The 27,474-nt window shown below is 45.8% G+C and overlaps 3 protein-coding genes across 3 annotated transcripts in view; 1 reads left to right on the top strand and 2 right to left on the bottom strand.

The window, feature by feature from the left end:
- KPNA6 (karyopherin subunit alpha 6) overlaps positions 1 to 15,190 on the bottom strand; it is a 34,459-nt gene extending 19,269 nt beyond the window's left edge. The window contains exons 1-3 of the mRNA XM_035121244.2: positions 15,040 to 15,190; positions 1,944 to 2,080; positions 106 to 201 (exon numbers count right to left, since the gene is read on the bottom strand). Of these exons, the coding sequence (XP_034977135.1) occupies positions 106 to 201; positions 1,944 to 2,080; positions 15,040 to 15,043 (237 nt within the window). The 5' untranslated portion in view covers positions 15,044 to 15,190. The remainder of the gene's footprint in view (positions 1 to 105; positions 202 to 1,943; positions 2,081 to 15,039) is intronic.
- A 2,060-nt stretch (positions 15,191 to 17,250) lies between these two features.
- FAM229A (family with sequence similarity 229 member A) lies at positions 17,251 to 19,788 on the bottom strand. The gene is made up of 2 exons (XM_035121243.2): positions 19,670 to 19,788; positions 17,251 to 17,394 (listed from the first exon to the last, which is right to left on the bottom strand). Exons 1-2 carry the CDS (start codon positions 19,786 to 19,788, stop codon positions 17,292 to 17,294), a joined length of 222 nt encoding a protein of 73 aa, XP_034977134.1. The 3' UTR covers positions 17,251 to 17,291.
- Positions 19,789 to 24,601: 4,813 nt separating this feature from the next.
- TSSK3 (testis specific serine kinase 3) lies at positions 24,602 to 27,438 on the top strand. The gene is made up of 2 exons (XM_035121242.1): positions 24,602 to 24,773; positions 26,777 to 27,438. Exons 1-2 carry the CDS (start codon positions 24,602 to 24,604, stop codon positions 27,436 to 27,438), a joined length of 834 nt encoding a protein of 277 aa, XP_034977133.1.
- Positions 27,439 to 27,474: the final 36 nt, after the last annotated feature.

The raw sequence follows: 27,474 nt of genomic DNA, 5'->3' as shown, positions 1-27,474 counted from the left end.
TAAAACAGTTCTTGATTTCTGTACTAGCAAGATTATAGTGGTATAAGCCAAAGCACAACAAATGCCATTAGATGGGAATATGACACAGCTTCTGAGACTACTTACCCCACCTGTGGTGGAACTGACAAATGAGTCCACATGAGGACTGTCAGACATAGCAGCATCTTCATTAATTAGCTCCACATTTCTTCGTTTAAAGAGCTGAAATAGAAAATGGATATGTATCAAATCAATGGCAAACAAAAATGCCAAACGTTGGGCATAAGCTAATGCCTTCAGGTCACTGAAGTCCCCTTCACTCTTTGAAAGCAGGGTTCTATTTGTTCCCATCAGCATTTAAGATTCATCTGTCATGAAATCCTCTTGTGAGAATTATTCACTTCTAAAAAATCAGAGTTCTAGGACACAAATTCTATACTACCGGTAGTGCAGTATGACTGAAGAGAAGAGTGTGTGCACTGCAATCATCCAAAGCACTGTTTACTTCAGCTGCAGTTAAGCTTAGCAAGAGACACAGCTCATCCTGGCTTGCTACTTGTTCCTCAAGTCTCACAATCTACAAGTTCTGAGGGGTAAAATTTGGGGTTTGCCTCCCTCCCCTGCTGCCCCATCCCCAAATCGAATTTGCAGAACCACATCTTCTGAAACAGATACAGAACACTAACAGCAAAACCTACAAAAAGCCTCATCAGGAAACACTGGTTCCTTATACAGTGTTCAAGTTGTTGAACACTGTATAAAGGCACTGTCTAGAGCAGGGATGGCGAACCTATGACACGCGTGTCAGACGTGACACGCAGAGCCCTCATTGCTGGCACGTACCCCATCGGCCCATTCGTGCTGTTGTTGTTGGTTCACCCCCCCCATTTGTTCTCCCGCTCCTCCTCACGCTACAGCTTGTCTCCGCTGTTAAAACCCGTTGTCTCCGCTGTTAAAACCCGGATCCTGTTGTTGTTGTTGTTGTTGTTGCTGGTAGCCAGAGATTGGTTTTTTAACCCTTTCTGTGCTGTTTTTTCTGGCACTTTGGCAGATGATGATTGGGTGTAACCGCGTTACTTTTTTAACCCGTTCTGTGCTGGGTTTTTTGGCACTTTGGCAGACTATGTCGGTACTGTGTATTAGTTCCAGCGAAGGTATTATTCGTGATTTATTTCTGTTCTCTTTCCCCCCAAAAAAGCAAAGCAACTTTTGCACCCCCCTAAAAAACCTCCAAAACTTTGGTCAGCAGCTCCCCCAAAAAAGCTCGGCAACTCTGGGCACTTTGTGATAAATAAGGGGCTTTTGGTTTGGTTTGGTTAAATAATTAGTTTTGGGTTTATTAAATACAGTTATATATTACAATTATACATTTCTGTTATTTAAATTATAAACATCGCAAAATTATGGGTTTTTTCTCGAAGTGACACACCACCTGAGTTATGCTCGTTTTTTTGGTGAATTTTGACACACCAAGCTCAAAAGGTTGCCCATCACTGGTCTAGAGATTTAGTTTATTTGCATTTTACTGAAACTCCATATAAGGGCATTTTTGAGATACAAGTGGAAGATCAAGAACAGTAGTTTTGTTTATTAAAAGGAAATGCTCTCTAATACTTCCTCTCATTACCTGTTATTGTAGCATACCAGAACAAAGACAGCCTCAGGCAACGCATGTGTCCACTAATTAAAACTGGAACCCACCCACCTACCTGCAATTTTACGCCAATTCAGGTTAGGTCAATTCAGACCCAAATGTTTTATTATCCATTTTGTTGTTCTGCCAGCTGCCTAGGAACCGCACAGCCAGTGATGGCAATGACCAAAGAATCATTTACACAAGAAATTGAAACTCATCTGTCTCCTACACTACAGAAACACATAGCACAGCCAGAAGTAGAAACTATTAGCCTGGGCCCTATTTCTGGTTGACCTACATGCTTGCTCACCATCCACACAGAAGTTACCTGCTGCTCCCGCTTCTGTTTGCGTAGCTGTATCCCTTCTTCTTCTCTCCTCCGGCGCATCTCCTCGGGGTTCAGTGCCTTGTTTTTGTAGCTCTTCATTCTGTAATTGTTCTCTTTTGCTGGGCTCGCCATGGTTTCTACAGCAGAAGAAAAGAAGAGGTGTCATTTTTACTCCATTTCTTTGGGCAACCAAAAGAAAACAGGGCATAGTCCTCAAACATAGGGACTGTTTGCAACACTTGCCAAATGGTTTCAACATAATCCAACAATCTATTTGCAGATGAGGAACAGATCGTGCAGTGAGTCGGGACATTGCATGGATGAGGTTCCCTGTGCTCTATCCCCAAGTAGGGCTGGGAAAGACCCCTGCTTCAAATCCTGGCCCACTGCTGCCAATCAGTGTAGACAATGATGGGCTAGATCAGGCATCCCCAAACATCCCAAAACGGCCCTCCAGATGTTTTGGACAACAATGCCCATCATCCCTGACCACTGGTCCTCTTAGCTACAGATCATGGGAGTTGTAGGCCAAAACATCTGGAGGGCCGCAGTTTGGGGATGCCTGGGCTAGATGGACCAATGGACTGAATAGGTATAGGCAGCTGCTTATGCCTTAAACCCTCACAAAACTGTAGTTTTTAAAAAAATTCTCCTTCAGGAAGGTGTACACACACACACACACACACACACACACACACACACCTATCTAAGGAGAGCAATGAGCCCAGAAGAGAAAGTGAGTAGCAGCTCATTGCAATCTAAAAGGATTATAAAGGTATGCAACATAAATGGTTAAAATGATTAGCTGCTCAGCTGCCTAAAAGTCCACCTATGTTCCAAAGCCAACCTCCCTGCAGAGAACACCCTAGAAGCTCTGCTCTTAGAGTATAAGTCCAGGAGAACTTCCCCAACACCAAACGGGAATGCTGTCAAAACCCAAGTTGGTCAAACATTCCACCTTTGGCCAGGTACAGAACCTGCAGAGTGCGCCAGATTGCTTCTTCAATCTTGTGCTACTGCAGGAAGCAGCTGTAGAAAAATAAAGGAGGGATGAGACTGAAAAGGAATTTTTATATGATACAAGTAGGATCTAGCACCTGTTTACCCAATTTTCAACTTCCAATCCCACTTTCAGCCAGCCTTTGGTTCAGGCTTTGCCCAGGCCTTAACTCAACCAATCATAACGAGGTATGCACGATAATGGTATCCCGTTCCCATAGCAACATCACATGTCACAAAAGAAGACTTTCAACTTCACTGCAACGCTGGGCAGCAGAAGCTGCTTGTCAAATGGGCTATAGTGGGGAACCACCAATAAAACAGCTAAGACAGCTCTGCTTCACTCAGGATGACTGCAAAGCTCTTCCTGGAAAATTTCAACTGTCGTTCCCACCACAAACTTACATAATGTCTAAGGAATGGCTGCAAATCTTTAACAATCTAGCCCAGATCCACTTCCCTCTCAATCCTCCTAGTTACTTTTCCCTGAATCCTCCTAGGTTACTTTCTCCTGCTCTTGAACCTCTTATTCCACTACTCTCTACAGCTTTAAGATCATTTGCTCCTGAATTCTTCCTGTTCTCCCTTGGTGCCGCCTCTGCCTGGGAGTTGTCTACAAAGTACCACTCATCTTCCTTCAAAACTCCCCCAAACCCAGATTTTCCACAGAGCTCAAGCTAGCCCTCTACTCCCAACCACACCCATCTAAGTGCTATGTACAACTGCATTTTCTCACCCTTCGTCACCCTCCTGCTTCTGTCTCCTATCAAAACTTAAGACTGGTGTTTTAAGAAAGGCCAACACCCACCCTAAGTCCTTGAAGACACGGACAGCTATAAACCTATCTAATCATTCTCACTGAAGGTCAGTAGCCTCGGCTGCTCAAGCCTTTACCAAAACTGACTCAGGAAGCACAGCAGAGCCAGGTCCAAACTTCAGCTGTGGCTTTCCAGGCTTCTGTTAACAATGTCGCAGCTTTGTGCTTCCTACCTCACTAATCATCTCCGCTGAGTAATTGCTGAAACCCAGATGTCTAAAACCGGGCCTTGCATTGCTGAGTCAGACTCAACAGCAGACAGAAGGGGGGGGGAGCTAATGTGTATATGGATTAGAGAAATGCAGCAGTGTTTTTATCCCAACTCACATCCTAATAAAGGGAAGCCCAAGCAGCAGGAATTGTGGGAAAACAAATGTGGCTGTGCTGGGGGTCAGCAGGACAGAGAAATTCCCCTGTATAGCACTATACAAAATGTTAGAAACAGCCCACATCACTTTAAAAAAAATATTATTATGCCAAATGTGAAAGAATCAAGGCCGCATCAGAGGTTTACCTAGGTTTTTTTGGGGGGGTTCTTCCCCAACCACCCCATTCACCTTTACTGGCACCTGTCTGCAGGTATCTGGTATATTTTGATGGAACCACTGTTTTTTAAATGGGTCTTTCTTTAGATCAGTCATACAGGTGATGCCATCCAACTGACCATCATGTAGCCTAGCCCAGCCAGCATCAAGGCAGTATGCAACACAACTGGACTATGTGCAGAGGTCACAGAGAACAAACAAAGCAGCAGTAGGTTCACTCTCAGGATCTATTCCTTGGAAAAAGTGCAAGGAATATATCCTGCTCCTTCATGACACAGTAACATCCTGTGCCCACAGCTCAGAGGTTGCAAAGTACACACTTAGAGCTCAAGAACTTAGTCAAGGGCTGGAGTATGGTTTGATGGCAAAACATGCTGTCTACCTTCCCCACATGTCTCCTACACTGCCATTCCCTCCCAACTTGGAATCAGATGTACACACCAGTCTAGAAACTGGGCCCAAACTCATTCAGCAATCTCCTCACTTGAAGTCTTTGCTTCCATCTTGACTAGTGATATCCTAAGCCCTGCTAGCCTCTGTGGAAATTCCAAGTTCCAAACAGCTGCTCCCCGTAAATATGGAATCTGACAGTACTACTGTTGAGGGGGACAGTGGAGAATTGCTAAGGCACTGCAAAGGAAGGGAGAATAAACACACAGATCTCCAGTTCTCTTAATTATATACCCAGCAGGTGTCTTCAAGGGACCTCTCTGACAAAATCCTGTACTATCCAATACAGAGCTCCCATCACCCAGTAAGAGACTGGCTCACAAGTTAAATCCAGCAAGCTGACAGCAGAGTGCGACAGAGTGCTTGTCATCTTTGGCTCCTGGTGCCAAGGGAAGTATGAGGAGCCAGTGAGCAGTTTGGCAGCAGACACCACCTGCAGACATCATCGGCTTAAAATGCAGGCTCCTCCATGCAAACTAAGTCCAGGATTCAGCAGGAGTATTTTGTGATGGTCTCACTCTGTGCCAAGCATGCAGCAGTCACTAGGGAATGACTAACTAGATTTTCCCCTTGCTCATTTCTCTGGATTGAGAGAAACTCTCAGCTCTGTTCAAGCTTCCCTTCTCCTGACATACTAAATATGCAAGACAATCACACCTTCAGAAAACACATGCCCAGTTTAGACCCCGTTTTATGTGTCTGAATCCCACAAATTCATGTTTTATTTGTTTTTAGATGCTTTCATGCTGTTGTTTAATTGGTTTTAGGCTGTATTTTGTTTTAACATCATTGTTTCTTTTCACCATTTAGATGGTTTTCAAATACTAAGCTGATGATAAATGCTTTTCTAAAATAAATAAAGGCACAGAAACCCCTCTCAGACTACCCTCCATACATTCAGATAATGTGTGATGGGAAGATCTGAATCATGTCATTCAATTATTTGTTTTATTACATCTGTTTGCCATGCATATACAGTGGTACCTCAGGTTACAGGCTCCGCTAACCTGGAGGTAGTACCTCGGGTTAAGAACTTTGCCCCAGGATGAGAACAGAAATCGTGCAGTGGCAGCAGGAGGCCCCATTAGCTAAATTGGTACCTCAGGTTAAGAACGGTTTCAGGTTAAGAACTGACCTCCGAAATCAATTAAGTTCGTAACCAGAGGTACCACTGTATCTGTATTCTCTGGATAGTTTTTACCCATCAATAAAAAAATGCAGAATGCAAAATTTAAATGATAAAATAAAAAAGACCACTTAAATAAACCAGTTATGTGCCCTGAATTTCACTGGGTGGGTGAGAGAGAAGGTGCAAGTGCTTGCCGAAAGTGAGAAGCTGTGGCCCAACAGTCCAACGTGGTCTTGGAACTGTCAAGCTTTCTGTCTGCTCCCCCAAGTCAAAAACAGAGCCAACCTCTTGCTTTACAGAGATTCCCTTTCCAACAGGGCTCATAGTGAATTTCACAGCCAAACACAAAACCACCACCAGGTGTGTACCTACAGCCAGTCAAAGAAAAGGGAGGACAGGAAGGGAAAACAGAGCCCTGCTTTCTCCATACAGGAGTAGAAACAAAGAGGCTCCACTCTCTACATACAGCCACGGACACATTTAAATTGTCCTCCCCTAAAAGTTACCACCTCTCCAAAGGGCTCATGTATAGTAATTAGAACTCCGGTAATATTGACTCCTGTCAGGAACAACTGGGCTCCTGTACCGCTAGGAACCTGCTTTCAATGTACTGGGAGGCAAGAGGCTGAACTCAACATTCAAACAATACCTGAGCCACTTGCTATTTGCAACCAGTTTAGCAGACCCAGCATACAATCTGCTTTAGGAACATGTGTGTAGGCAAAGCCAGTAAATGTCATTTTAAGGGCTCAGCAAGTAATGGCCCTGAAATCAAACCCATTCCCACTCCTCACATGCCTTCCTCCCTGGATTGCCCAAAGTATCTTAAGGCATTAGAAGGAAGGACAGCCACGAGCACACAAGGAAGTGTGTAGGCAAGACTTGTTAGCAGGGCATGGGGGATGGGGAGAGGGGGGTAATCTCAAAGAAGTTTACAACCTACATTAAAACATCAAATAAAAACAATACAGAAGAAAACAATAAAGAAAGTCATATAAAAAGTATACATTCAAAGCAGCATAATTAACAGGAAATTAAAATATTACCTTAAAGTTTTCCTAAATAAAACATTAACACAGCAGAGTTAATTAAACTATCTTAAACGTTTCAAAAGAAAACATTACTAAAGGAAGTCAAATATAAAACACACATTTAAAACAGCATAATTAGCAAGAAAATAAAATATTATAAGCATAGAACATGTTCTGCTGTTATTGCTGCCAATCCTGTCAATGTTGGTTCATGGTGCCTGGCAGCTGTAAAAGCTGAGACGATGATCTGCGTCTGCACTAAGAGGCAACCAAGATGGTCCCTGGCATCTTCAGCAACCTCAGCTTTTATAGCAGGAGTCAGTCAGGGCCCTCCCCTCCCAGGCCAGGTGGAAAAAAGGCTACAAGGTGGGGAAGCGTGTTTTCTACAGTAGGTCTCACAGTCTTCTGTTACTATTTCTGTGGCCTTTTAGGAGTAGGGTTGGGTTGTTTTTAATGCTTTTCTCTTTCCTCTTGGTCTTAATATATCTATGTGGGATTTGCTGTTTGGTTGGTTGCAACTTTAGACCAGGCATAGGCAAACTCAGCCCTCCAGATGTTTTGAGACTACAATTCCCATCATCCCTAACCACTGGTCCTGTTAGCAAGGGATCATGGGAGTTGTAGTCCCAAAACATCTGGAGGGCCGAATTTGTCTATGCCTGCTTTAGACTGCCCTGGGCAAGATAAAGCAACTGACAAATTTAAGGAAGGAAGGAAGGAAGGAAGGAAGGAAGGAAGGAAGGAAGGAAGGAAGGAAGGAAGGAAGGAATGCACACACTGCAAACTGGGACCTATCCCAATGGTAAGATTGATCACCAAAGCCAAGAGTTTTGGGCATAGTTCCCTCTGTGGACAACAACAACATCTTTATCCCAGCAATTCTTTCAGCTCACCTGGTGTTGTGGTCACAGCTGGCTAACTCAATCCCACCCACCCAGTGAGCTCACATGAGCATCTGTGGAATGCACTACTTTGCTGACCAAGCTGGCTCCCACATGAGGGAGGAAAACAAAGCATTTTGAGATCTAGGACATAACTATGGCCATACCAATCCTGCCAAAGAAGGGCAACAGTTGGACACTGGAGTCCAACAGTGCCTCTCCACCACACTTGTGTAAGAGATGTGGATCAGAAGTAGGGAGACTTTTTGGCTCCACAGGCCAGATCCTTATCAGAATCTGCCTCTCAGGGCTGCCCACCTGTCAAAATACCTTGCACTTCGCAAGTCTTCCTGTTCCCCACTTTTAAGCTCTTGATCTCAGAGGCTTAAGCTTTCAATATCAGGAACTAAATGGGGTAGGAGGTAGACTATAAAACTTTGCACTCCCATTTGAGCTTCCAGAGAATCAGATAGGAGTGCAGGAGCCTTTGCAAAAGCTTTTTTGAAATAGCTTGCACACAAGAGCTGCTTCAATGGGACACTTTTGCACAGGGCTTAAATCCCTGCTCAGCTAATGAACAGGCTTGGATCCTGCTACATTGGTTGCACAATTTTGTTCATTGCTGGGTAAAGAATAGTCCACCTAACACAGAATTAAACCCTTTTCTCCTGCCCCATTCAGCTAACATCATGAGAGCCAATGTGGTGTAGTGGTTAAGAGCAGTAGACTAGTAATCTGGGGAACCAGGTTCACGTCCTTGCTCCTCCACATGCAGCTGCTGGGTGACCTTTGGCTAGTCACACTTCTCTGAAGTCTCTCAGCCCCACTCATCTCACAGAGTTTGTTGTGGGGGAGGAAGGGTTAGCCGCTTTGAGACTCCTTAGGGTAGTGATAAAGCGGGATATCAAATCCAGACTCCTCATCCTCATCATCATCATCATCTGTGACATAAGCTGGTAGGCGGGTGGGCCTGATTTGGGGGAAATGGCCTTACTGGAAAAATTGGATCCCCTGGCTGGCCGAGATTAGCCCACAAACCAGAAGCTCCCCTCCCCTGATGTAGATATACTGTAAAAAATGGAGATGGAAGCCATCATCACACCTAGAGGTGGCAATATCCAGATGTTTGGGTGTCTGAAATGTTTCCAGCTCTGTGTCACACAATATGCATGGGGGTTTGACAGATACAGTCCACCTAATCTGATCACACATTATCTGAGTTTTGACAACTGCATTATAGTGGCAGAAGTTACAACCAAGGTAGCCATATCCAAGGAGACCCAGACCAAACAAAAATGACTAGTGCAGTTATGTGCGTGGTGATCAAGTACCAAGTCTACACTACACTGTGTGACAATTTTTTATTTTTATTACATTAGTTGGTTTAATTGATTTATTGTTAGCCAATTTGAGTTGTTATGGACAAAAATTGAGGGTATAAGGTGGGTTTTTTTCCTTTTAAGTATCATTGCAGGCTCCTTCAGGGTGTTCCTGGAGTACTCCCTTCCACACCCCAATTGCAGAGCTGGTGCAGCGAAAAGGTGTGCAAGCCACTATTCTCTCAGACTCACTCCTACATATACAAGCACCTGCAATATGGGAATAATATTGATCTGCAGTGACTGCTGTGAATTCCAGACAAGTAGCCGTGTTAGTGTGCTGAAGCAAAGTCTTTCAACACCTAAAGACTAAGATTGTGTCACATTACAAAAACATATGCCACAATAAATCCATTTTTAAGGTACTATAGGGCTGCTTAGGGATCACTCAAAGTACAGTATCTTGCTTGCTAGCAGCAAGGAATCCTTAACTATGACAAGTAGCTGAAGGTGCACCTTCAGTGCATCTACCAAACAGCCTACAGCTGAACCCACATTTTAGGAGCTGTGTCATTCACTGCTACTAACTGCTACTTTGTGTCCAAGCATTCATCTGCCCTGCTTTCCTAGCGGCACTTAAACAAATTAGGGTTTTACTTAACACAGCATTGGAAGTGATATAAATTATTTGTCCCCAATTTCAGATTTATGGGAATCAACAACATCAACTATCAAGCAACAACAAAAACTTAGCATTTACACACACACACAAATTCTTACAGCCCTCCACAAGGTAGGCTAACTTTCTCAACATAATGAGGTGAGGCAGGAAGCCTATGAGAACAACATCCTGCCTAAAACAACCTGATGAGGTGAACTTTGAACTGGTGACTTCCTGGCACAGTCTTGATTTGATGTTCTCAGTCTCTCAACTACAGGCAGGACCCTGGGCTCAGCCCTGTTCATCCCTTGCTAGGTGCATTAGCTGCTCTTCCAGCAACTGGTGCAGTGTAACAAAGACCAACTGAAATACTGCAGCAACCAGGAAATAGACTCTACAGCAAGGGTTGGCAAGGCTTACCGGGCATGGGCAGGACCGGCGCAGCGCAACGCCGGAAATCGCGCCTGTGCCTGTCCGTGGCACCACAAATCACTTCTGCGCATGCCCAGACACCCAAAATCACACCTGCGCAGAAGCGATTTCTGGAGCCATGGAAGAGAGTCCCTGTGCCATGCTGCACTGGTTTAGCGCAGCGTGCGGGGACTCGCTGAAGTGGGCAGCTCAGTTCGGGGGCGGCTCATGGGCCGGTTAAACGGCCTCCGTGGGCCGCTTCCAGCGCATGGACTGCAGGTTGGGGACCCCTGCTCTACAGTATTGCCAGTATGCCAAATGTACTACTAAAGTACTCAAAATTAATTTAACTACTTAGCACTACAACTCTTCCACCATTTCTTTTCCTTCAGCTGGTTGAATGAGTTTTGATTTGAATCCACCTTGCCCTTGGTTTTAAATTTACTGTATTTCCCCTTATCTGGGATGTTTAATTTGTTAATTTGCTTTATTTTACTGTAAGCTGTTTGAGAGCCAAAAGGAGGACTTAAATATTCTTAAGAAAATAAAGAACCTTAGCCCCAGACTCCTCAAATGGAAACTAATAGCCTTCTCTGTAGAAAATAAAATAAAATTATCAGGATGCTAGGAAGATCATGCTTTATCATTATTTCATTTCTGAATAGCTGTTCATTCCCTAGGTTCCCAGGATAGTATACAAATACAATAAAACATAATATAATAAAAAACGCACTACTTTGAAAAAAGCAACAAATATGAATACTTTACAATCATGAATACTTTCAGTATAGCACAAACCAATTACGAACTGCTCTGTTCCAGATAACATTCATCTTCCAAAGACCTGAAGGAATAGATGCGGCTTCAACTAAAACTGGAAATTTATCAATGAAGGGGACATCTGTACCTCCATAGGAAGTTAATTCCACAACTGAGGTGCTGCAACCAAAAAGGCCCCATCTCGCGTCACCACTCAACAAACTACAAGTGCTGACAGGACAAACAGGAGCTCCCTCGCAATAGAGCTGGGCAATATATTGATATATCATCCAAAAATGGTCTGAAATACATATTGTTATATCAGTTTCATAATTTTTGACTTGGCAATATATCATGATGTGTGTGTTCTATGCAAAAATCACAATGCGGGGAAAACCATGAAGCCAGCCAATGCCTCTACATAGCTCCATCCTTATTTCAGACATTGTGGTATATATCAGTATATTGCGATGTTTAGCTAGTGATATTCTATCATGATATTGATAACCAGATACCACCCAGGCCTACCTCACAGTTCTCAAAACTCAGGTCAAGTTATTGAAAGAGGTGCTCCGTTAAATACTTGTGTCCTAAGCTGTTCAGGGCTTTATACATCAGTCCCAGCACCTTGAATTGGCCCCAGTATCAAACAGGCAACCCATGCAGTTCTTTAAACAGCACCAGTATGTGATCCCATTTTGCTGTTCTACTTTACTGCTTTTTAATACATACCTGATACAAGTAAAGATCAGAGGATAATCAGGGAACAGATTCCTCCATAGTTTGCAAGTGGGGAAACTACCTGTTCAGAATGCCTGCTTTTGAGGTGGTTTGGCAATACCCCCTTTTCCACATGGACTGGCAGGAAGAACAAAGAGCTGAGCCATCCTATGCACAGAAAGCATATGAATATAAGAATCTAACCCTGTACAGGCAGCAACCAATTTGCATGGGGGTTATGTTCCGGCTGCCCTGCTCTGTCCCTTTTGTGACACTTCCGAGTTAGATGTGATGCATGTGTGTGCAGTCAAAATAAAAAAATCCTTCCAGTAGCACCTTAGAGACCAACTAAATTTGTCATAGGTATGAGCTTTCGTGTGCATGCACACTTCTTCAGATACACTGAAACAGAAGTCACCAGACCCTTATGTATAGTCAGAGGGTACGGGGGGGGGTGACTATACATAAGGGTCTGGTGACTTCTGTTTCAGTGTATCTGAAGAAGTGTGCATGCACACGAAAGTTCATACCTATGACAAACTTAGTTGGTCTCTAAGGTGCTACTGGAAGGATTTTTTATTTTTATTTTGACTGCGTCAGACCAACACAGCTACCTACCTGTAACTAGCATGTGTGTGCAGTCGCACACATATCAGACGTACCTAAAATGGTTGCTGCCTATACTTCAACTTGCTGCAGCTCGCCAACGTCTCAGATAGAAGGTTTTAATTTCCCACCCAGAGGATTAGTGCTGAAGCTGCACATGCATCCCCCGAAATTGGAGCTGCAATTGTGTGGATGTGCCCATCCAACTTTGACACGCACAGACTTTTCCAACTTCCTTAAGTCAACGCTTAACCTAGAACTTAAGTAAGATGCAGAAACCAAGCCCAGAGTGATGAACCTGAGCAGTGCTCATCTGACCTCCTGGCAGCAGAGCTGCTGCTGCTTACAAGGAGGAATGGGGAGATCAGTGCTGGGCAAATGTGCTGGCCGAGCGGATATAGTGCTCCTGTCAGTGGATCTGCATAACAGCAACCTCCTCACCTCTTCTGCTACTGGGCCCCAGAAACCAGATGTTGCTGCCTACTCTGATTATTTTGCCAACTTGTAATAATCACTTGTGGAGAGTTCAGCTCTCCTCTACTCAGGGAAATTGTTAACTGGAACAGTTGGTGTGGTGTTCCACTTTTTAATGTTCTCACTGTGCCTGCAATGACCACCAGTGTGCGAGAACGGGTGGGTAAGTAATTTTTGCAGGACAAATGTTTGTGGGGGTAGAGAGATGCACAACTTCAATCCTCCTCTGCAAACACACATCAGGTTTCATCTAATGTATGAAGACTATCAAGAATCTTGATATCAATGCAGAGGTAATGAGAATAAATAAGCCAAAGTAAAAGCCAAAGATAGTTTTGGGGTTTAGAGGAAGCAGCACAGCTCTGAAAGGCTATAACAGGGATGATCTTCCCATGCTGAAGATCCTAGGTTAAATCCCCAGAATTTCAACACATTGGGTTTCAGGTATCAGGGCTGGGAAAACCTTCTGCCCAGGGTCAGAAGGTCCACAAAGGTAGCTGGTATAAGGAAGAGATAGAGAAGCTGTGGCCCTCCAGATAATGTTGGAGTAGAGTACAAGTCACATCACCCTCAGCCCCATGGCCAAAGATCAGGGATTATGGAACCGGGAATCCAGCAACAAGTGACTGCCACGTTTCCCACCCCTGGTACTGTATAAGGCAACAACTTGTATCTTACTACACATTCAGAAGAAAGTAAAATGATTTCAGAAACCACCAATACAGTATGCCAGAGTGACTGCTCATGCAAACATTCTTTACTGTTTCAAATTGTTACACTGCAAAATTAGCCCAGAAGTGCTCTTGTCATGCTGTGTGAACAGACTCAAAAAGAGGTTTGCACGCCCAGGAAAACCTCAATAAAAGCCAAATACAGTGGTACCTCTGGTTAAGAACTTAATTCGTTCCAGAGGTCCGTTCTTAACCTGAAACTGTTCTTAACCTGAGGTACCACTTTCGTTAATGGGGCCTCCTGCTGCCGCGCCGCCGGAGCACGATTTCTGTTCTCATTCTGAAGCAAAGTTCTTAACCCGAGGTACTATTTCTGGGTTAGCATAGTTTGTAACCTGATGTGTTTGTAACCCGAGGTACCACTGTAGAAGTTTATCAAAGGCAGGAATGTAAATTTAAAGCCACACAGGCCCTCAAATTACTCCCAATATCCACCTTCTGATGTACTTATCAACATACGAACAAATTTGATATAATGGTTAGCATGGTGGACTATGACTTGGAATACCAAGGTTTGAATCCCCCACTCAGCCATGAAGCTTACTGGGTGAACTTGAGCCAGTCACTTACTCTCAGCCTAATCTACTTCACAGGGTTCTTGCAGGGATTAAAGTAGTGGGGAGAGACCCTAATGTGTGCCACTTTTAGCTCCTTGGAAGGAAAGGTGGTATATAAATGTAATCAATAAGTAAATAAATAAATAACAAATAAATAAATAAATCTGGAAGCCAGAGAAGCGGGAAAGAACTACCTCAACCAAACTAGTCAATGCCACTGGATATCAGGGACTTTTGGGACGGGGAGGGAGAACGCACGAGTCGACTCCCGGGCGCAGAAAGCAAAGCCCTGAATGCCGACAGGGCCACCGGCGGCGGACCTTCCTAACCCACGGAGAGGGAAGGAGACGGACACCTAACAAGCGCTGCCTCTTGACGCGAGATGGAGCATCTCGCCCGTATGGAGGAGAACTGGGGAAACCTCAACCACCCGCCACAAGGGAAGGAAGGGCTAGAACTGGGGCCGAAGCCACGCCGGAACGGTCGGAATACTTGGATCCAGGGGCGTGTGCGCCGGGGAGCAGCAGTTAGAGCTGCTGGAAAGGGAGAAAGAAGCCGAGGAGGGAGAATCGCCCAACGAGCGGCCCGCACTCCTGTTGGGTTATTTATATATCGTCCCTCACATACAGACGTATCGTGAAGGGCTGGCACTTCTCTCCTACCTCAAACTCAGCCGCGGAGGGAGACGGGGGAAACCTCCCTCCTCCTCCTCCTCCTGCTTAGAGGCGGCCCAGAAGGGCAGCGGAATACAGCCCCGGCCTCAGCAGAGCCCCCGCCCCACGTTCAAGGGACTGAGTGCGAAGGCCTCGCTGGAGCAGCGACGCCAGAGGCCGGACTGGGGTGCGGAGGAAACCCAGGAGAGAAGGGCCGAAGAGGCCCTCAAGGAAGGGAGGAGACCCCCTCGCCGCCCACCCCGAGAGCCCAGAGAGGGGGAAAGAGGGGCGCCTGAGGAGGGGAGGCGCTCCATGCCCGGCGCAGGCCCTCCCCGCCGAGCGCTTAGCCTCACCCATGCCTGCGTGCGTCCGTCGCTCTCTCTTCCCTCCAAAGGCGGCGGCGGCGGCAATATGGCGGGCGGGGCCGGAGCGGTGGGCCAAGCGGACGCGCCGGGAGGCGGAGGACGGGGCCGAAAGGGAAGCCGACGGCGGCCGAAGCGGGACAGAAAGCCTCGGTGGCACCGAGCGCCCGAGACCGGCCCCTTTCCTGGGCACGCCCCCTTTTTAAAGAGACAGTTGGGCGGGGTGTGGGGAGGTGGGCGGGGCGAGGAGGAAGATGCCGGCATGAGACCGGGACAGAGCGCTGAGGGCGGGATGCAGGAGCGGGTGAAATCCTGGCGGGGCGAACCGTGGCAGCGAAAGGAGACGGGCATCTGGTGGTGGCCTCTTCGAAGGAGGCAGTTTTTGTTGTGGCCTGAATCTTCGAAGGAGGCAGTTTTTGTTGTGGCCTGAGAGCCCGCTCCCTCCGCTGCGTAAAGTGGGGTGTGTGCATTTGCGGGGTGTGCGTATTTGCGTTCTAGTCAGTCCGTTAAATGAGTCGATTTCAGATATTTTGACCGTCTCGGAAAGGGGCCTCCTCCCCCCACTAGTTAATCAGTGCTTTAAAAATACAAGAACTTTAAGCACCATCACAAAATAATTTCCAGCAATATAGTCCTGTTAGCCTCTTCTTGCAGCACAAAGAGTCTTGTGGCACCTAAAGGCTAACAAATTTATTATGGTATAACCTTTTGTGTTACTCTGAATTATAGGTCAGAACATTATGCATCATGAAATCTTGTGCCGCAACAAATCATTTACCCTTTCAAGTTGTCACTCTTTTTCACCTAAAAAGAGACATTCCTCCTCCTCCTCCTGTGCAGGAGGGACCATCTCTTCTAAGATGAAGAATGCACACATAGAATCTTTAAAAAAAACCACAACTTTTTTGAAGTGCCTCTTTCAGAATGAAGTGAAAAACAGCTAAAGAGTGCAGTATTCAGTTGGGTACTAACTCCATCCTTTATTTATTAGAATATTTTGTGCCCACCTTTGGTGCCGAAAAACAGAATACAAAACAGAGAATCAATTTTAAAACGGAGGGGGGGTGTTGCACATGTAAGAGGCTATGACCCAGGGGGTCTCAGCAAATGGTTGCAGCATTTAGGCAGTCTCCTGTGTGGCCTTTTAGATACCAATTAAATGGTGGTCACAACAAACTGGCACCCAGTAGAGCTGCTTGAGAACAAGTTTCAAAAGTTCATTTCAGCTGGTCCAAGTTATTAACCTCACTACTGTATTTTGAACTGGCGGAAGTTTCTCAGAAGTCTGCAAAGACAGCCCGTTATGTAACAACACACTGCAGTAGTCTAGCCTGGAGGTTAATATTGAGTAGACATGGCTCAGGTTATTTCTATTGTAGAGTGGGGCAGGTTAGATGGGGATCATTTTATGTCAGATGTGCTACTTGGATTGTATTTAACAAAGTAGAACTTTCTCACTTTCTCAAATAAATTAAAAATCCAGTAGCAATATTGGATGCACAAAGAGCTGAGGGCCATCCAGTTCAAACCCCCTCCCCTTCTGCCTCACAATGCAGAAATCCTGTTTGCAGCTATCCCTGCGTGGGCTCAAACCACCAATCTTCTGGTTAACAGCCTGACCCATTGTGCCACTCAGACTGTGAACCTGCCTCAGGTGTGTTTGTATGCCCAATCTCATCCAAAGCAAACTTTTCCACTCAGATGAGCCATCCACCAACAACACTGCCATCCTCTTCTTAGCATGGATCCATTACTGACCCCGGATGCTGCTTTAGTGCTTTCACAGCCTCCCAGGCAAAGCAGAACTGAATGTTAGCAGCATGGGTGGAATTAATTTTTTAAGAGAGAATAAGTGCTTGAGCTTCCATGCAAATAAAGCTCTTTGACCCAGAAGCTATCCCTCCAAATCCCAGCAAGGGTTTGGGGACAGGGTGGTCATGGCAGCTGTCTGGGCTTACTCATCAGGGAGGGAAAGGACCAGTTGTACCCTTTTATTACCTGCATGTCCCGGGGCTGATTCCACTCCCCACTGCAGGGTTGATACGGGGAGGGGAGGGGAGCAGCAACAGAGAGAAACGAAGCAGAACTCCAGGAAGGACAGCCACAGAAACATTTTAAGGTGTCCTTTTATTAAAATGTGCGTCACTGTTCTGTGTGGCTTGCTTTGCTGTTGTCCGGCTGTCAGTGTGTTTCCTGGGACAGCCGCTGTGGCCTCAGCACTCGAGCCCGACCTAGGGGAGCCTTCAGGTGGTTCGTGGCCTGTGGCTCCCACCCATGGCAATGTAGACGTCAATGGGGACGTTGGGCAGGGTCAGGCAGTGGCACCCTGGACATCTTCGCAGCTGCCTGCCCAAAAGACAGAGAGAGTTAATCCCTGCATTTGTTAGGAGCTGCATATTCATATGCACTATGCAAAACTGAATGTGTCCCAAAATGTCATTATATTTAAAACAAAATAAAATCCAAGTTCCAATTTCAAACAGAACTTAGGTGCTCCACCTTACTAACACAGGCAATCATTTCCATGTGTGGAGCTAGTAAGTGGGTGCAACTCACCAGGACCCATGATGGAAGGTGCTCAAGACAAGGACAGATTCCTCTAGTTATCATTGTTGCACCAAGTCTTACCTTTGGGGACACATTTAGGAAACCACTAGGAGCAGCAGTCACTGCAGATGGTGACAGCAGTCACGCCTGCTTCTTGGGAGAAAAGCAATGACAAACCTAGACAGCATCTTAAAAAGCAGAGACATCACCTTGCCGACAAAGGTCCGTATAGTTAAAGCTATGGTTTCCCCAGTAGTGATGTATGGAAGTGAGAGCTGGACCATAAAGAAGGCGGATCGCCGAAGAATTGATGCTTTTGAATTATGGTGCTGGAGGAGACTCTTGAGAGTCCCATGGACTGCAAGAAGATCAAACCTATCCATTCTTAAGGAAATCAGCCCTGAGTACTCACTGGAAGGACAGATCGTGAAGCTGAGGCTCCAATACTTTGGCCACCTCATGAGAAGAGAAGACTCCCTGGAAAAGACCCTGATGTTGGGAAAGATTGAGGGCACAAGGAGAAGGGGAAGACAGAGGACGAGATGGTTGGACAGTGTTCTCGAAGCTACCAACATGAGTTTGACCAAACTGCGGGAGGCAGTGGAAGACAGGAGTGCCTGGCGTGCTCTGGTCCATGGGGTCACGAAGAGTCGGACACGACTAGACGATTAAACAACAACAACAGGAGCAGCAGAGTGGGAAGTGCTGCTTAACACAACCTTTCCCCCCTCCCCCAGTCCCCCCCTTGATGTTTTGGTCTACAGCTCCCTTCAACCTCTAATTTGAGTTGTAGTCCAAAACATCAGGAGGGAACCAAGCTGAGGACAGCTGGATATTTGCCTGCACAAGCCCCACTGGACTAAACGAAATATATTAATTAGCACATGGCATGGTGGGCGAGATGTAAATCTGGATTTGCCACTTTAGGGATCAAATCATTGTGGGCCAGGGGAACGTCAATTCCAGATTTTCCCATCCACCTTCAAAAGGCTGCACAGAGACAGTGACAAAGCACAGTACAGTTGTTGTTGTTGTTGTTGTTGTTGTTGTTGTTGTTGTTGTTGTTGTTGTTGTTAATAATTATTATTTATATTTGTATCCCACGTTTCCTCCCAAGAGTTCAAGGTGGCTTACATGGTTCTCCACTCCCATTTTATCCTCACAACAACCCTGTGAGTTAGGTTAGGCTGAAAGTGAGTGACTGGCCCAAGGTCACCTAGTGAGCTTTATGGCCGAGAGGGGATTTGACCCCTGGTCTCCCTGGTCATAGTCTTATACCTTTGGTAGACATCTATTGCCTGTTACTTTCCCTACCACCAGTAAAATAATGTATTTTATCCTCTCCACACATATTTTCTAGATCATTTCTATCCCTCATCAGCTAATTTATTCTAACAGCCCTTCATCTGCTCTCTGCATAAGTTGCAGTCAGGCTGACAACTGACAACTGTTGACAGAGCCCTGTGAGGTTTGCATATGACTAGAGGTAATTTGCTGTTAAATTACCAATGGACGATCCAGAGCAAGTTTATTTAGTGTCAATTCCTCTGTGCCGCCTGATGGTTTGGGTGTAACTAGTTCTGTCCACCCGCATTTTCAGAGGCATATTCTCTCATACAGTTGCCTGCTCGATGCAAGAGAAGACGGGTTAGCACCTGCTCTCCACAGAAAGAGGAGTGGCAGCTTAGGGAAACAGGAACCTGCCTTTTTGAAGTCCATCTAGCCCAGGCATCCCCAAACTTAGGCCTTCCAGATGTTTTGGACTACAATTCCCATCTTCCCCAACCACTGGTCCCATTAGCTAGGGATCATGGGAGTTGTAGGCCAAAACATCTGGAGAGCCGCAGTTTGGGGATGCCTGATCTAGCCCATTATCATCTATGCTGACTGGCAGTGGCTCTCCAGGGATTGAGGCAAGAGCAGTTTCCAGGCCTGCTTGGCTATAGCAGAGACTAAACCTGGGACCTTCTGTGTGCAAAGGAAATGCTCTGCCAACTGAGTCACCATGGCCCTTCTCCTTCAGCTGTTGTGGCAGGGCTGAATCCTGCCTGTCCCACTGTGAAACATTCCTTACCTTGTTGCAGTGCGCTCAGGGGCAACTGGCTCCTGTGTTTCGGGGGCAGTCGCCAGGCTGGGAGAATCTCCTGCCTCTATTGGAAATCTCCGAGCTTGTGGGGTCTCTTGGGAGCTCATGTCCGAGCCCCAGACCTGTCTGTGGAAGAGGAGAAGGGTTCAGTGGGACATGCCCATCCCTCTGCCCCTGCGCCAGGCCCAGCCACCTACTCCAAAATGCCAGCCGGGTAAGCAACTCAAAGACCACAGCACACCAGCCTAGGGAGCTCCTGGTTCTTCTGAGGGTCCCCTGCCCCACTCTGAGGCCTCACAAGTGGGTGCTCAGAAGACATATCTGCTGACACCAATGAATTCTTTACTCCATTGGTTCATTTTAGGGTTGTGATATTTTGAAAAATACTCTTAATGTCTACAGCAGGCATCCCCAAACTTTGGCCCTCCAGATGTTTTGGACTACAATTCCCATCATCCCTGACCACTGGTCCTGTTAGCTAGGGATCATGGGAGTTGTAGGCCAAAACATCTGGAGGGCCGCAGTTTGGGGGTGCCTGGTCTACAGTATTTTTGTATATGACGCCTGCTTAGATAATACTGTACATTGACATGTGAGTCACAGAAAGGGAGGGGAGCAAGAGAGAATCTGGTTTATGTGATTGGCAATAGTGTGTGCACAAGAAGGAGTGGATCCCGTGTATTCGTGCATCGCTAAACATCCAATAGTTCTACATTTCTGACCACGTATAAAAGAACTCAGAGGGGTGCCAGAAGCTGCCTGGGAGCCCCAGCCAACCCCATACTTCAGCTGTCAAGTGTCTGTCTTCCTGTTCCTGTTCCTACAGAAATTGAGCAGGGGAATTTCTAATTGCTGCCGTCATTTTTGAAAGATTCATGAATTCCACTAATTTCTCCTGCCACTCTAGAATAGTCGGGACTCTCTCCCCTTTCCAATTCTGTGCAATGAGGAGTCTGGCTGCTGCGCATGCGTAAAGGAGAATGGAAGTATGTTGAGGACTTTTTGAAGAGAGAAGGGATAAATGTAGATTTGATGATCTGTTTAGATTGAAAGATATAAAGGGAAAGTTGGCGAATATGTGTAAATAGTAGTTTAGATAAAGCGAGATAAAAGAAATTAAGTAAAGAAAAGCGGTATTCAAACAATAGGAAGCAATTTTCTTTTCTTTTTTTCTTTTGCCTTTTCTTTTTACAAGTCTATTAATGTTATTTTCAACTTTTCTCTCTTTTCTTACATGTTATTTATTTGTATTCCGTAATATATACCATTTGACATATATATTGATATATTATTTAATATATATTGATATATTTGAAATATTATTTAAAATATTATTTGGAATATTATTTGATATATTTGATATAATTTACTTCATAATATTTTTTTGTTGTCTGTTAGTTTTGATGTTTTTTTGTTTATATATGTTTGAATGTATTTTTTGTATTTTTCTGGTTCCTATGTAATTTTTTAAAGAATTGAAATAAAGAATTTATTTTTAAAAAAAAGAAAAGAAAAAAAGAAATTGAGCAGGGGAAGCCTTTTCCTGGTGTGGAGTAAAGTTCGCCCCATGCACTCTAAACGGACTCCAGCCAGCCCAGCCCAATACATTTCACTGCTCCCAAGGCAAAGGACAAGAGGACAGCCGCTACCCATCCTGCACATAGCTGCCAAGTTATCCCTTTTTTCCAGGGATTTTCCATTATCCTGAATAGGCTTCCTCGCAAGAAAAGGGAAAACTTGGCAGCTATGATCCTGCAGAGGAAAGTTGCTAGGCTTGCAAGTGAATCACAAGCAACAGGGTGGTGTCCTCTGCTGCACCCAAGGCCCCAGGTTAGTTTGGGGGGGGGGCAGGGCAGACCACATAGCATGAACAACCCCAACCAAGGGGAACAGCTTGGGGTGTTAAGGAGCAGCAGCTGAGGGACCACTGTTATTGCCACTGCCCCCCAGAATCTACCACCTGAGGTGGTCTCTCCACTCTGCCTCATGACAGGGCTGACTGGTTCCACTCCTGCTTTGGTTGACTATTGTTTGGGTGGCCCCACCATGGGATGCCTGGAGTCTGGCATCCTGGGCCGGCCCATTCCTCTGTCTTGCCCTTGGCTCCTCCATCTCAGCCTTACCTATCAAAGGCGGAGGAGTGCTCCCTAAGAGTCCACTGGGCAGGTTGAAGCGCCTATTGCAAAGGGCAGGCTGGGACGGAGCCCAGAGGGAGGCAGCGGCTCAGTGGCATTGTGACTCGGAAGGGCTACGCTTGCATCACAATGCATCCTGGCCTTCTCTCTGCTGATGGTCTCCAGGGCAGGGAATCCTAGGCTGAAAGCTCAGCCCAAGCCAGCCTGGCCCATTCCCTTCCTAGCCTTGTGGACAATGAACTCAAGAGTCACTTCTTGCTGACAACATCCATCCATAATGGCATCCAAGTCTGGGACGTTTGTGAGAGGACAATCTCATTTACATTCACAAACCAGCCAGCCCGATATGTTTTGCCACTGTTGTAGCACCAGTGTCTTCTATTACCCTCAGGTAAGAGCTTCTTTATTCTTATCAGCTGAAAAGTTTATATGATACCTTCAAGGGTTCGCAGTTGCTCAGCTCCTAGCAATTTCCCCTTTAACAAACCCTCCTCCCTCCTCCAGCCTCTCTAGTAATGTGGCTTTCAGGTCCTCCTGAGGCACAAAGTTGATGCTAGAAAACCTGTCTCTCTTGTCTTCCTTAACATGTGGTGTTGTATGAAAATGCCCACATGCCTTAAAGATGCCAAGCAGAAGTTGGGACTCCACCATCATGGGTCTGTTTAGAGCAGGGATGGGGAACCTGTGGCTCTCTAGATGTCCTTGGGCTACAGTTCCCTTCATCAATGCTAGCTGGAGCTAAGGGGAGCTGGCGTCTACCAACATCTGTTGGACCACAAGTTCCCCATCTCTGGTTTAGAAAGAGAAACACCAGTCTTTACCTAATGGGTAAGGGAGGGATCAGCTTAATTTTGGTTTCTAACTTTCTAGTGTACAACATGGGCCTTGAAGATTTTGTTTGAAAAACCACTTACAATGGGTATATTTATTTCCTAACTCCAAGTTATGACATCTCAGCCCTTTAGATCTTGAGTTATTCATACATTTAACATCATGGCTGCATAGTTCCAGGTCTTGCTACCAACATACAAGATGGTGGTATTCAGTTTGCCCAACAGCACCAACATCAAAGCCCAGAGTGCTATCAGGCAGCCATTATTACAGAAGTCCAAAGAACAAAATTATTGTATTTTCTTTCAGAAACTGATCATCTTCCTTATAAAGATCTGCTTGAACTGCTGGGACCTTTTAGCTTATTAAAAGATGGTAATTGTGAGGGGTTCTCTAGTTAATGAAAAACAAGAAAAACAACAACCCATCAGACCCCGCTCTTAAATTTCTCTGATGCACCTGGCTGGCCCTTCAGAAGGCATAATGATGAGCTAGGTGGCCTACTGGCCTGATCCTTCAAATGAGTTTTCAAATTAGTTTTGGGGTTCATCTTGACAGAATATTGTGCCCTGTCTTTTTGCAAATTCTGGAAGCTCTCTGTTGTGTACACAAATAGGTGCAGCCATAAGTTTGGGAAGTGTGTGTGTTCTCTTCCTTTCAGAGGTTCCAGATGACACACTGCTGTCTTAGAGGGGATGGGCAATGAGGCTGGCTACATAGCCAATATAGGGGTAGCACTAGCTGTCGTACCCTCCAACATTCTTCAGAAAATAGGGACATTCTACTGGTGTAGAGTAGAATGTCCCTATTTTCTGAGGAATGTTGGAGGGCATGCTATCTGGCCAGAAGGGCAGGATATTGAGGAGAGGGGGAATAGAGGAGAGGCAGTGGGGGCCCACCAGCCTGCTGTAGGTCTTTGAGGACAGGAATAAAAGCAGCTGCATCCTTCAGTTTCTGTTTGGGTAGTTCTTCCTTGGGGGTCTTGATGAGAGAGCAAGTCATTTGGAACAAAGCTGCTGCTTGGCTTCTGGCTGCAAATGCCTCTAGGGCGTCTCTCCCTGTGCCCAGACCCAACCCACGAGGCCACTGTACCGCACTGGCTCTCTCTGTGCTGATAAGTCCCATTATACATCATAGATGAGTGATTCGAAGTAGACCATGGACTGATCCCCAGCAATTCCAGCAGCCACAGGTGCAACTCCCAAAATAGGAGTCCCAGATACAGAAGCACATGCAAAGGCCCCCTTCCGCAGTGCCCACAGGTTCCCTTCTCCGTACTTGAAATTTGGCTTGAATGAAGCATTCTGTTGTAGCCAATAGAACATGTTGTGTGTGGCACCCACAAGAGTTTATCTGGTTTGCAGATGTGTCCAATGACAAACTCTTAAGGAAATCATCTCACTGAATAAGAAAATGGTTGAGGGAATTGGAATACTTACTCTTAAGAGTTGCCTGACGTAGTTAGACCCAAACCCTGCCAAGTAGCCTCAAGCCAGCAGACTTCCATGATGGGGGAAAGCAGACTAACTTAATTGTCCATGTTCACCCTGGACAAATAAAGAGGTTCACTACACTACAGTGTGGACTATATTCATCTCTTACCCAAGGCCTCAAAGCTGTAGGCCTCTTGGCAGGTTAACCCATCACCCCCCTGGAGGGCACTGGAGGAAGCTGAGGGCTTGAGCAATGCAGGCTCTCCAAGGAAGCATGTCTGCTTTCTTCCCATTGGTGCAAAACTACTACCTCCAGCCCGGGGTCCTCAGGTAACACAAGGTTGCATCACAATGGGGGCTCAAAGTTTCAAGATGTCCAACCTCAGTTTCACCCCTCATCAAAGGACCTTGTCTGGGCAGGAAAAATGATCTAGCATCCTGGGCTGCAACCAATGCAGACCCTGGTCTGGGAGGAGAAGGACGGCGATGTATATACTTTGTGATGACATGATGTCCTGAGAATGACAGATGAGCACGTTAAAGACACAATGGAGGAGTTTCTTCTCTCCCATGGTTACCAGATGGGTAAAACCATTGGAGAAGGGACATATTCAAAGGTCAAGGAAGCTTTTTCAAAAAAACACCAACGAAAAGTGGCCGTGAAAATTATAGACAAAATGGGAGGACCAGAAGGTAAGAGCCAGGAAAAAGCATTAAGCACAAGACAGACGAGGTTCTGCCAGTTCACACACCTAAACCGAGGAACAAATAGGCGCAGTAGGCTGTATTTTCCTCCAGGGAGCTAGGATCCAATTGCCTGCAATTGTCATTGAAACACTCTTTGCAAAAGCATTGCCATTCCTCTGAATGGAGACTGGGCTGTCTTTGCCAATGTGGCTGTCTAGATCAGGCATCCCCAAACTTCAGCCCTCCAGATGTTTTGGACTACAATTCCCACCTTCCCCAAAAACTGGTCCTGTTAGGTAGGGATCATGGGAGTTGTAGGCCAAAACATCTGGAGGGCCGCAGTTTGGGGATGCCTGGTCTAGATTGTTCTACTACAACATGCAGCAAACTGTTTACTACTTTGCAGGATTTGTCCTTTCTGCAGGTGCTTCACCAGAACATTTGGGGTGGGGTGGGGAGAAGAGGCGGTAAGGACAGTGAACTAAAGATCCCTAAGAACAAGCAGGAATAGTCCTTGCCCATGGAGGTGGCATTGCTATTCTGCCTGTTGTGGACAGTTGGGAAGGGGGTTGTATCACAGCTCCAGCTTTTTGCTGGAGGGCTAAGTGGCACAGAGCAGCTTCCAACCAAGTAAAACTGGTACACTAGCTGTGGCCTTTTCTTGGCACATAGAGCCTGGCCATAGTTATCCATGGTCTGGCATTCTCCTAGTTAATACAGTGGATTGGGTGGGGACCAGCTTTGAAGATTGCTTGGGAAGGACAGCTAGTTCCAGACACAGATACAAGCTTCCTCACTAGGATCAGGTATTGGAAACACATTTAACCAATAATGGTCTCCACTAACTCCTGGTGTGTTTTCAAGTGTAATTCTAGGTGCTAAGATCTCAATCCATAGCTTATGACCTGGGCACCTGATGGAACATTCCAACATTGACCAGTCCAAGCCCCAAAATCTTTGAATGTCTTCCTCACTCCCTTGTCTGCGGGGTGCTGAGTGGCAATTAGTAAGAGGACTTTTTCGGTTGTAACTCCTCTTTTCCCAGGGAAGCTTGCCCAGTACCTGCTTAGAGGTCTTTTAGGCACCAGGCAACCCCTATTTATTTTCTCAAGCTTTTTACAACTAAATTGTTTTTAACATTCATTTCTAGTGTACTGTTTTAGCATATTGAAAGTCAGCATATAAATGCTTTAATTGAATCATACCCCCACCTATGGTTGGGTTGTACTAGAGTGCAAGAATTTTGGACAATGGTATTCAGAGAAATTGATAAGATTTTAAACTACCACTTTATCTGAACTTCTCAGTTAGCCCTTTTATTTATATTTGTCGAGGGTGATAAAAATGTGCATAATATAGACTTGCTAGTACACATGCTTATAGTAGCTAGAATGACCGTGGCACTGTTTTCAAAAAATTGGGACGGGGCCAACCTTACTACTTGGTACACTGAAGTTTGGATATTGCCTGCTGGAAAAACTAATAAGCTGAGTCCTTAGGGGCCAAAGAAAAGGGGATTTCATGCCTGTTTGGTCTGACTTTATTTCATTTGCATGCAAGGAGGAACATGGCCAAGATTCCCCCTCAGCCTATGAACTAATATGATTTATAAAGTATTCAAATGTCCTGAATCAAATGTAATAACTTTCCCTTGTATAATAGGGCATACGTTTTGTAACTGTCTTTTTTAAACCATTACATCTATGCTGTAAATAGTTCGTCGCTACCTTCCACACATTCACATACCTGTGGTTTATTTATTATAGCTTTATTTTATGTCTTTGTTTGACAGTGAGCTATAATCGGTGATAGACTATGTGTATTGTCATCATGTCTTGTTTGAGAATATCCCCAGTACCATCATGGTCATTAACAGAAACACATAATTTCCCTGGAGGGAATCCCGATTTAATTTTACCAGGAATGTGTAAATCAGCTCTTCTCCTGCCAGCTTAGTTGCTAGTTAGCCCCTGATGCATCTTTGCTTGCTCTGCCATTTCCCTCTGCAGAGTTTATCGAGAGATTCCTGCCCAGAGAGCTCCAGATCGTCAAGCGCTTGGACCACAAGAACATCATCCGAGTGTATGAGATGCTGGAGTCAACGGACGGGAAGATCTACCTGGTGATGGAACTAGCAGAGGATGGAGACGTGTTTGACTGTGTCCTGCAAGGGGGGCCCTTGCCCGAGAGCCGAGCCAAATCGCTCTTCCGCCAGCTGGTGGAGGCAATCCGCTACTGCCACAGCTGTGGCGTGGCACACCGTGACCTCAAGTGCGAGAATGCGCTCCTGCAGGGTTTCAACCTGAAACTGACCGATTTTGGATTTGCCAAGCTGCTCCCCAAAAACCGGAAGGAGCTGAGCCAGACATTCTGTGGCAGCACAGCCTACGCAGCCCCCGAGGTGCTGCAGGGTGTGCCCCACGACAGCCGGAAAGGTGACATTTGGAGCATGGGCGTGGTTCTCTACGTCATGCTCTGTGCAAACCTGCCCTTCGACGACACTGATATCCCCAAGATGCTGTGCCACCAGCAGAAGGGGGTCTCCATTCCTGGCCACTTGGGGATTTCTGAGGAATGCCAGGACCTCCTCAAAAGCCTGTTGGAACCGGACATGATCCTGAGACCTTCCATCGAAGAAGTGAGTTGGCACCCGTGGTTAGCAAGCTCCTGAGAAAAGGACCATGTCAAAAACTCGCCCCAAATAAAA

Source organism: Zootoca vivipara, chromosome 6, assembly GCF_963506605.1.
Source record: "Zootoca vivipara chromosome 6, rZooViv1.1, whole genome shotgun sequence".
NCBI lineage: Eukaryota > Metazoa > Chordata > Lepidosauria > Squamata > Lacertidae > Zootoca > Zootoca vivipara.
Note: the sequence above shows the minus strand (reverse complement) of the source record. Positions and strands in the feature narration are given on the sequence as shown.

Bases quoted from the DNA above. Each gene is read 5' to 3' on its own strand.
- FAM229A (XM_035121243.2), bottom strand. From the start codon at position 19,788: ATGAGCTCCCAAGAGACCCCACAAGCTCGGAGATTTCCAATAGAGGCA. The intron at 17,395-19,669 runs GTAAGGAATGTT...TCTTTTGGGCAG, and splicing joins CCTGAGCGCACTGCAACAAG to GCAGCTGCGAAGATGTCCAG.
- TSSK3 (XM_035121242.1), top strand. From the start codon at position 24,602: ATGACAGATGAGCACGTTAAAGACACAATGGAGGAGTTTCTTCTCTCC. The intron at 24,774-26,776 runs GTAAGAGCCAGG...TTCCCTCTGCAG, and splicing joins CAAAATGGGAGGACCAGAAG to AGTTTATCGAGAGATTCCTG.